Source organism: Excalfactoria chinensis, chromosome 16, assembly GCF_039878825.1.
Source record: "Excalfactoria chinensis isolate bCotChi1 chromosome 16, bCotChi1.hap2, whole genome shotgun sequence".
Lineage (NCBI taxonomy): Eukaryota > Metazoa > Chordata > Aves > Galliformes > Phasianidae > Excalfactoria > Excalfactoria chinensis.
In genome coordinates this window covers 2,510,625-2,520,564 of record NC_092840.1, presented here as the reverse complement: position 1 = coordinate 2,520,564, position 9,940 = coordinate 2,510,625, and the positions used below count along the sequence as shown (strand labels likewise).

Genomic DNA, 9,940 nt, shown 5'->3' with positions numbered 1-9,940 from the left:
TCACTGCCCTAAAATGACATGGATGGGGACACCATTCCCAAGCTGCACTCAGCTCCCTCCTGCCCCATCTGCCTGTGCAGAAATCACCTCCCAGCTCCCTGGCTGTTACAGCTGTCACCCACCTACTCGTCTTTCCTGACCTCAGATTTCGAATCACTGAGTGTCTCACCTCACTCCCTCTGACACATCCCATCTCTAGCAGATCTCTAGCCCTGTCCTGCAGGCAGGATAGGTCCAGCCATCTATCTGTCGTGAACCCTGCGTTCCCCAAGAGGCACAAGGACCCCCAGGCTACCTCCAAAGCAGGGCTGCTCTGGCACCCACCCCCAGAGCTGGAGGGGATGCACACCCCATGGACACCAGCCACCACTGCTGTTGTTATTCTCCCTCTGGTCCCACTGAGGCTTCTGCCTTTGAGAGGAGCAGTGCTGGTGCTCCACGAGCCCATCTCAGAGCTCTCTATTCCAACTCTCTGCAGTTCCTTTTTCAGGCTCCAGGCTGGAGCTGCCCTGCCAGGTGCTCTCCTCCCGCTGAACCACGTTTTGGATAACACCAGCAAAAGAAAGGAACCCCAGCATTATAGCATTTCCAAACACAAAGCAAAGGAAAAATATGCTGTTTTGTCAACGGTTCAACAACTCCCTGCAGCTGTTTCCCGGGGAAGGACCATGAGGTGGCCCCTGGGGCACTCAGCACCATCCGGCAGGGATGCAGCCAGGCTCTGCTCCTTGGAAGGAGCCCAGGCTCACGAGTGCTCAGAGCTCTCCCAGCGTTGGAATACAGCTGCTGCGATGGCTGCTGCACAGCGTGGGCTCTCTGCCTTGCAACTCCCCCTGCTGCTGCATCCAGCACCCTTGCAAGAAGGCACGCTGCAACGCTGGCTGGAGCAACCCCCAGCCTTTGCTATCAGGGAAATGGTGCAGAACCCAACACTACCCACTGAGTCGAGGAATAAGAGCAGCAGTGCTTTAATCGTTGCCATTTGCTGCAAATCCAGTGCTTGGCAGAGCTGAGCTGCAGCCCAACTCCTGGCTCCCTGGCCCTCAGCACTGCCCCATCCTCATGGGACAGCACAGGGATGTAACTGGGAGGCTCCCGTCCCCATAATAGGTGCCTCAGGCCCGGCATGGCCACAAGGCACTGAGAGCCTGTGGAGCTTTGGCTCTGCCAAAGAACAGCAGAGGGACATCACTCGGGGCACAGCCAGCTAGGCAGCCCTACAGTAGTGGCCTCCAGAAGGAGGATGTCGTTCTACAGCAGTAAGAAAACATCTCCCCCACAAGGCAATGGCCTCAGGAGGAAAAACAGCAACAGAACAAGGCAGAGGAGCTGGGTTAGTGGTTAACGTGAAGGCACAAAAGCCCCGCTGCCAGGCACAGGCTGGGTCCTGCAGGGCTGGAGGGGTCAGGGGTTGGTGCTGAAGATGGTGCCTGCAAAAAGTCGCCGCTTAAACTCCCTCCAGAGCAGGTCCCGCTCCTGGTTGGCTCTCTGCATGAAGCCCCTGTTCTCCTGGGCACGGCGGGACAGGTAGGGCAGCACCTCGTCCACAGGGCCATAGGGGACATACTTGTAGACAGGGAAACCAGCCTGACCTGGAAGAAGAGAAGGAGAGTGTGGAAGTGCCCCAAAGACCCTCCAAGGCACCACTGGCACTGCTGTGACCAAAGGCAAGGATCCAGGCATAGCAACCCAGAGCACTCCAGGTAGCAGAGATGGTTTGTAGACAGCCAGGGCTGGGGACACAGGGATGTCCCAACCAGCACCCTGTCAGCCAGCCCAGCTTCCTGCCTCTATGTGCGGGGGAAAGTAGGGTGAGCCCAGCGCGTCAGGGCTGGAGGATGGGATTGAGCAACCCACAGGAAGCCTGGGAGCATCTCCGGCCAGATGCAGGGAGCCTGCCTGGGACAGGAGGGGAAACACAGCAGCCTGTCCCCTCCCTGCTTTGCACAGGGATTTGGGAAGGTGCCAGGGAGAAAGTGCCGAGGTCACCGGCAGCCCTGGGAATGCCGGCAGGGAGGGCTGGGCCAATTCAAGAAGCATTCAACCAGAAACATCAAGTTAACACATTTTTCCAGCATGACCAGAGGAGGCTGCGGACCCAGAGCCAAGCCCTGCTTACTGGGGGAACTCCAGGACAGAGCAGCATCCATGCTGGAAAACTGCCCAGTCTGCCTTGCAGTGCTGTCCCCTGGCCTGGAGACTGGGACAGGTCCTCAGCCAGCAACCCAGAGCCTGGCTCCATCTTGCCTTCAAAGCCCACAGCAGCTGCTCAGGAAGACCTTGGGGTGACAACGGGACAGGAGTCCTCTGCCACATCCTGCTGCTCCCAGGTGCTGGTGCTGCAGCACTCACCCAAAGGGAAGGTGATCTGGTCACACATGCCCAGCAGCTGCCCAAAGCAGACCTTCTTCTCTGAAGGATGGATCCCAAGCTCCATCATCCTGCAAGCCAAGCCTCAATGTTAGGGGAGAACAGAGAACCATTACGTCCTGTGTGCAGAGCAAGGACCGGGCACCCAACACTGGCCTCACCCCACCAGCACCCACCTGCGTAGGGTGAATTTGACCGTGTCCTCATTGTGAGTTGCCACCATGACATTGGCTTTCCGGCTGTGCTTGATCTCCTCCAGGACATAGTCCAGGCACCTGCAGGGCAGCATGGGGCTGCGTGGTGAGGCTGCCCCATCCCGCTGGGCAGGAGCGTGGTGGGGGCACCCCCTACCTGTGGTACATCTCATTGGTCTTCTCATAGGTGGGGTTGATGGGATCCTCGTAGCCAATCTTTGCAGCTCTCTCCCTCTCCTGCTCCATGTAGGCTCCACGGACCAGCTTGGTGCCAAAGTGCCAGCCTTCCCGGCGCGACAGCTCCACGTCCACGCTCACGTTATCATAAGCTTCCTGGGCACAGACAGCCCAGGGTCATCAAACCAGTGTCACCAGCCACCCCAAAACCACATCAAATGGCTTACAGCATCCCCGATCCACGCAGTCCATCCCCTGCCTCACCTTCAGGTAGCACTGGTGGGTGTTGAAGATGACTGCCCGCTCCCTGTTGAAGCGGCGCTGCATCTCCAGGCTGAGGCGGCTGATGGCTGGCTGGAAGTAGCTCTGCTCTGCATCCACCATCAGCCTCACTCCCGTCTCCGTGGCTCTCTGTAGGGTGAAGGAGGCACAAAGGGCTGCTGAGGCCACCTGCCACGTGTCTCCATTGACTGCAGAGCCCGTCCCCACCTCTTCCACACCTTGGCAAGGACGTCCATCCGCTGCAGCATCCGTTTCATTTGCAGTTCCTCCTCCTCGGTGAAGTGTGAAAGCAGAGGCTCCAGCTGCCTGGTCTGAAATGAAAAGAGCCCATTCAGCACTGCCTGGCACAGCAGCACTGCAGGGAGACAAATGCCCTGGGGAGCCCACCCCCAACACCCCCCAACCTGTGCTGCACATGGGGTGCCCACCCTACTAACTGCATGCAGCAGGTCAGTGTGGGGCTCCAGAAGCCATGCAGGGTCTGAGGATGGCAACCTCACACCCCAGGACAGGGCTGAGCTGCGTCACACTGGCAGTGTCCACACTGCAGAGCTGCTTGGTGGGCAGAGCCTGGCTGAAGCGCATACACACCTTGATGTTGGGGACAAGCAGCAACTTGGAGAGCTTGGTGCGGCTGTCAATCAGGCTGTTCCAGTCCAGCAGATCCACGGTGCTGTGGGTGGGAAATCAGGTCTGTGCTGGTGATGGGGCCTCTACCAGCTCCCACCCCACCAGCAAACCAGCTGCAAGTGACACCCTGCCCCAGCTTGTCACCTCTCTCTGCTTTGGGAGCCCCTGGTTGCCACAACAAGTCAGCAATGACTTTTGGAGACCACCCATTGCTGCTACTCATCTGCCCAGTGTCGTGGTGGGGCTGGCCCAGGTCCCATCACCATCACCCCACAGCACCCTACAGGCTGTGGACAGCTTACCCACTCTCACCCACGTTCTCGCCTGTGAACCAGTGCTGGCTCTCTGCCTTGGTTGCGATTCCAAGCTTGGCCAGGGCCTCCTGCCACCAAAAGGAGCATCAGTGCCAAGGCACAGCCAAGGCCCCCACCAGAGATGTCTGACAGTCAGACCCCCCCCGATTCCCTTCAGCAGCACAACCTCACCCCTCAGACATCACCCTGCTCACCTGCAGCTTCTCCACCTCCAGCCTCATCTCCAACGCTGCCCGCCCGCCCTGGCCCTGCTCTGCAGCCATTTGGTGGAAGAACCGCCGCCACTTCACCAGCACCTCCGAGAACTGCAGCTGTGGGGATGGAGCTCAGTGTGAGCTGCCTGGACTCAGAGCCCCATAGACAGACCCTGAGCCCATAGCAGGAGAACACAGCCCGGTACAAAGCACCAACGCTCTCACCTTGGGACCCCTTCACGTGCTCCTAAAGCTTGAGGCCATCCCCCAGGTGGCTTCAGGCACCCTGAAGCACCCACTGTCTTCTCTCTAACCCAGCCCACCCTACCCACCCCCATGGGTACTCACCAGGAACTGAGGTCTGCCCAGTGCTGTCAGCTTGATGGCCGAGAAGCCGTCCTCTGAGCTGCCACCTGCAAAGAGCCACAGGGGCAGGGCTGGCTGGGGCAGGGTCCCTGGTGTCTCTGGGCACACAGGGGCATACTTAAGACTTACTTGATGCATCGATGCAGCGCAGGAAGGTCTCCATGTGCTGATCACACTTGGCCTCATCGGCGTAGAAATAGGTGCGTGCGCTGATGACTCCATCACGGCGATCCCCAAAGCCACGATGGGCGCGGAACTGCTTCTCTCTCCGCTCTGCTCCTGGGGTAGGAAGAGGGCAGAGATGTACCCCACGGCCTCTGCTGAACCCTACCAGCTCCTGCCTCCTTCCTCAGACCTCACGAGACCCCAATTTGTGGAGGAGTGGGGTCAGCTGAGAACCTCAGCATTCCTCCTCCAATTCATGAAGGAGGAATGAGTTTTTTTCCCCCAGGTGCCCGGAGCAGCTGGGCCTTCAGCCAGGCGATATCTGCTGAGAGCAGGAGAGGCCATCACTCACCTCCTGGCTCCTTCTCGGCTGCAGAGGTGCAGGAGCTAAGAAGAGAAACAGGGAAGGTGAGGACCAGGCCAGCAGCACCCTGCAGCCACACACCGGTGGCCAAGGCAGCCCCAAGGCCTGGCACTACACCCTGTTCTTCCCTCACCATCCCATTGCTAATGGGGCCAACACCACTTTGTTGGCAGTTCAGGTGTCCCAAATCCTCTCATGGAAAGCAAAGAGGCTTCAATACCCAGGAAGCATTTGCTAAAGAGCACACAGGGAGGATGCTCTGGACCTTGGCCCATCCCATCTTATTGTGGTTGGGGATGCACACTATATGGCAAGGAAAAGGCTGACCATGGTGGGGCTGGGCGTTCCATTTCAGGATGGACATCAGGAAACATTTCTTCTCTGAAAGAGAGGTGATGCATTGACACAGCTGCCCAGGGAGTGGTGTGGTCACTGTCCCTGGAGGTGTTCCAGAGCCATGGAGATGTGGCACTGAGGGATGTGGGCAGCAGGCATGGTGGGGGTGGGTTGGGGTTGGGGATCTTAGTGGTCTTCTCCAACCTTAACAATCCCATGATCCCATGATATCTATGGCCCTTAAACAGTGGGAGCACCAAACCTCATCCCAGTGCCAGACCATAAAGCAAGGAGCCCATGCAGGGCGAGCTGCACCAAGCCATGGGTCCCACAGCCCCACTGCCACTCAGCTGCTCCACTCCACTGCACCTCAGCACCAGCCAAACACTTACAAACAAGGCTCAGCCCCAACCCCAGCCAACCTCGGATGTAATTTCAAGCTCGAGCCCTTTGTCACAGAGATAGCAGGGCTCTGACAGCCTGGACTGGTGCCCAAGTCATGAGTTCCTGCTGGAGCTCAAGCAGCTACACCTCCTCACTGCCCCCATCCACCCAGCCCACAGACAGGGGTCTGATGCAGTAGCCCCTGGAAGGCAGCCCAGAGCCACCTCCTCCCAGGAGATCTCTGCTTTGCGCAGCCTCAACGTCACTGCCCCAAATTGGCCATGCCATCAGCATGGGAGCCTCGCCAGGGGGCTCGGATGGGCAGCACCCACGTGGGAACCCCGTGACAGGGATTAGGAGTTGCTGGAATCACAAACAAAACCTTTTCCTCCTGCTGGAGGCTCCCTGGGGCAGCTCAGAGCACAGCAAAGCCTCATGTGAACCGCAGCTCAGCGGGAGCCGTGCCACAACCTGCTGTGTCCTTGGCTTCTGCTCTGTGACCATGGGACAGGTCAGGAACCTTGCTGCTCCAGAACATGAAAGAAGGATGCAATAGCAAAGCCCTGACGGCTGCAAGATGCCCCTGGTGCAGGCAGGACAGTTCTTCTGCAGCCCTGAGCACACCTCGATCCAGCACCTGTGTGCTGGGGACAAGCAGCCCTGGCACAGCCCTTCTGGCATGCACAGCTCAGTTATCAGCAAACACCCCTCGGCTTTGAAGTGTTTTGTGTTCCTGAAGACAAACACACCCGTTCCAGCAGCATTCCTGCTGCATGACTGCATTGAACCCTCCATCCCAGGGCAGGGGTGGCTGGGGGGGGGGGGAGTAATCAAAGCAGTGCCATGGTGCTCGCTTTATTGTCCTGCATCAAAACAAAAATAGAGGAAGCTCTTTCCAGCTGAAGAAATAGCTCTTCCTGGATATCAGCTGCTTTCTTTGCAGTGTTAGCTTTGGCAAGCAGAGCCATTCCCACAACACCCAAATGCCACTTAGCCCAGCTGAAGTAGCTTATACCAGATCATAGGGGGGGGAAGGGGAGCAGGAAGCATCTCTGAGCACTGCCCAAGAGCTCCCAGAAGCAAAGCAACTCTTTGCAAGGCATGCTTAGCCCTGGGTAAGCTCAGAACAGCAGCCCTGCACAAAGCTCCAGTTGGGTACAAAGATCCAAAAGATCCTTCAGCTGCAGCCCTGAGTGTGAAGAAAGCGAGGAAAGAAAAAGGAGCAGGCACCATTGTGCTTTTATCAAGAGCCAATGCAGAGGAGCAGGGAGCACCAGCCTGCTGGATGGATGTGCAAGGTGATGTGGCCAGTGCTGTAGAGTTGGGCTTTCAGGGAGTTTTGGATCAGGCTCAGATGCTTTATCACAGGAGAAGCACAAGGGTGCCCTCATCAGAAGTAAGGTGCATGTGGCAATGTGTTTCAGGCTGGAGGCTGCCATGAGCCTGCTTGCTTTGCCCCATCAGCAGGAGATGGACAAGTAAAACATAAAGGAGAAGCTACTCCTCAGTGACCACATTTAAGGCAAGCCATGTGGTCACAGGAAGCCCACACTCAAGCTATGGGCAATATCAAAAACTGCTTAGGGAGGAATCAAACAAAGCACTTGGCAGAGAATCCTCCAAGCCTGTGCTGCAGCACACAGCACCAGGACTGCAGCAGCACCTCCCTGCAAAGGCAAAACCAGAAAGCACCCCTAATGTGCAGCATGCCCTGGCACCTGGCTCCATTGGGAATGAGGAACTCCTACTGCAGGGGAAGGAACCTCCCTGCTCACATTAATACAACCCGACCTGGCTCCTGCTGCACTGCTCCATTCCCTCCTCCTAAGGAGCAAAGCCCTGCCTGCAGCACTGCCCACCCGTGCCGTGTCCCACACCCAGCAGTGCTGCCTGCAGGAGCCTTTCCCTGGCTGTGCCACCATGACCTGACTGCAGTGCTCATAGTGGCACCTGGAGGATACCCATAACAAGCTGGCAGGGCGCCGAGCAGCAGGCTGAGCCTGGGCAGGGCAGGACTGAACTGGCTGCAGGCATGCAAGGATATGGGCTCAGCCAGTGCTTGCCTGTGCCACGTTAATGCAAATCAGTCACGAGGAGCATTTTTTGGGGGAAGCACGAGGGTGCCTCCATGCAGCCTGCTGCTAGAGGCTTTGCACAGCAGATGGCATCAGGAGGCCACAGACACGCTGCCTGCAGCTCCGTGGCTGGCATGGCACCCAGCGGGCTCGGACAGGGTGACAGTGAGGGAGCACAGAGCTTTCTGGGTGGGAGCCCCATGGCAGCAGCAGCCCTATAACCTGCATCAGGGAGGGGGTGGGCAACAGAGCCTGAACACATCAAGAGTTAACAGGGAACGGGTGCAAAAAGCCTTCAGTGCTAAAGGCAGGAGCACTCAGTGCAGGCACAGCCGGCACAAGGACAGCAGAAAAGGCAGCGCTGTCACCCCCCCTCCACCCCCCCCCCCCCGCTTTACGGGCTGCTTACACTCCATTGGGATGCTGAGCACGGCTCGGATAGCAGCACGTGCCCCGGCTGTGTGCCCGGGGAAGCACACAGGGATCAGCTGCTCCCGCATCACCGCCAGAGCCAGCAGCGCGGCAGCAGCTGTGCGATAGGCAGTGCTGGGTGCGGGGCAGAGATAAGGCTGAGGAAGGGAGGGGTGGGCGAACACCTGCTGGAAACGGACCCAGCCGCTCCGAGCACGGAGTTTCGGGAGCTGCTTTTAGCACAGCAGGACAGCGCAGCTGTGCGCCATTGGGGGAGATGGGGGGTGGGGGGGCGGGGGGGGAAGAAAGGAAGGAGGAGGCTTGGAATGGGGGGGGGAAATGATGGGAAGCAGACGGGAAAAGCCGGGGGCGGCACCGGGGGGCGATGCCGGGGGCCGGGGCGCGCCGCGGGAGGCGGGGCGGTGACGCACGGCGCCCTTCAGCCAATAGGAGCGGGGGGGATGGGCGCTCGCAGCCAATCGCGTCGCGGCCAACTCCCGCGCCCGCCACCCCCCCCGCAGCCCTCCCGCCACTCCGCGCTCACGCCAGCTCCTGGCGCTCGGCCCGAGCGGGGCTCAGGTCCTCCTCCACGCTGTAGTCCAGCACGGCGCCCACTCCGAAGGCCCGGTTCCGCCGGATGAGCGGCTTGATGGCCTCCTGGTCCTCCCCGGCCACGAACTGCCCGTAGAAGGTCATCTTCATCAGCCGCTCGAACAGCGCCTGGCCCAGCACCCGCTTCCCGAATTGCAGCAGCTGCGGGACAGCGGAACCTCAGCGCCGGCACCGCGACATCGACTTTCTCACCCCTCCCTTGTCCCCGTTACCCACCTCTCGGTTGTGCTCCACCAGCGGTCCCACAGCGCACAGCCCGAGCACCAGCAGCCCCCGCAGCAGCTCGGCGCTGCTTTTACTGCGGAACGCTTCCTCCGGGTCCCCGAAATCTACGGCCGGAGCCGCACCCCGCGGGGGGACCGGCGACGGTACCGGCCGCGTTCCCCCCTTCCCGCTGGCCGGTAGCGGTGGGGCGGCCCCGCGAGGAACGGAGCGCGGGGCGCCCACGCGGGCGGCGGTGGCGTGGAGCGCCCGCACGGCGCTCGGTAGAGCCATGGGCACTGCGGAGCCGCCCGCCCGCAACGCCGCCGCCTTAAGTACGTCCCGCCCGGCACCGCCCCGCCGGGCTCCCGCAGGCACGGGCCTGTGTTAGGGGGCCGGCTTTCCGCCCCGTGTCCTGCCCGCTGCTTCCTTCCCCTCGTAGCTGGGAAGGGTCGGTTGTGGGGGGGTGTTTGGAAGGAAGCCCAGTGCCCCTGGAGGGGGAATGTGCGAGGGCGGGCTGGCCCCTCGGAGTGACCCAAAGGAATCTCTTTAAGGGATCTCCGAACCCTCGCAGCCATCCCCGGGGGGAGGTTGTCGCCTCCGGTGCGGGATGTTCGAGCCGGGTTCCCGGCAGCGAGATGGGTGTCAGTGCGAACCCCGCCGCTTGCTCCTGTGGGGGTATCTCTCAAGCTGGGTCAGAGTGCTCTCTGGGCTCCGTGCAGCCCCATTCCTGTGGGGTGACCCCCTCTCCGTCCCCGTCCCCACCGCTCCCTCCTCACACTCCCCACGCCGGGCTCCTGGCAGCGGAGCAGGGCACGGTCACCGCTCCCCGCCCGCTTCGCCGTGTAGGATCGCGCAGGAATCC

General features: G+C 60.3%; 1 protein-coding gene across 1 annotated transcript; it reads right to left on the bottom strand.

The window, feature by feature from the left end:
* Positions 1 to 945: 945 nt before the first annotated feature.
* On the bottom strand, positions 946 to 9,401 carry PRODH (proline dehydrogenase 1). The gene is made up of 14 exons (XM_072350652.1): positions 9,091 to 9,401; positions 8,807 to 9,015; positions 5,045 to 5,079; positions 4,657 to 4,806; positions 4,510 to 4,574; positions 4,162 to 4,278; positions 3,956 to 4,035; positions 3,615 to 3,696; positions 3,242 to 3,334; positions 3,006 to 3,152; positions 2,722 to 2,897; positions 2,547 to 2,645; positions 2,353 to 2,441; positions 946 to 1,592 (listed from the first exon to the last, which is right to left on the bottom strand). The coding sequence occupies exons 1-14, from the start codon at positions 9,367 to 9,369 to the stop codon at positions 1,405 to 1,407; spliced, it is 1,809 nt and encodes a 602-aa protein (XP_072206753.1). The 5' UTR covers positions 9,370 to 9,401; the 3' UTR covers positions 946 to 1,404.
* Positions 9,402 to 9,940: the final 539 nt, after the last annotated feature.

Coding starts and splice junctions, on each gene's coding strand:
- PRODH (XM_072350652.1), bottom strand. CDS start 9,369: ATGGCTCTACCGAGCGCCGTGCGGGCGCTCCACGCCACCGCCGCCCGC. Junction 4,575..4,656: donor GCGCTGCATCGATGCATCAA/GTAAGTCTTAAG, acceptor GGCTCTTTGCAG/GTGGCAGCTCAGAGGACGGC. Junction 2,898..3,005: donor CCCACCAGTGCTACCTGAAG/GTGAGGCAGGGG, acceptor GTCTGTGCCCAG/GAAGCTTATGATAACGTGAG.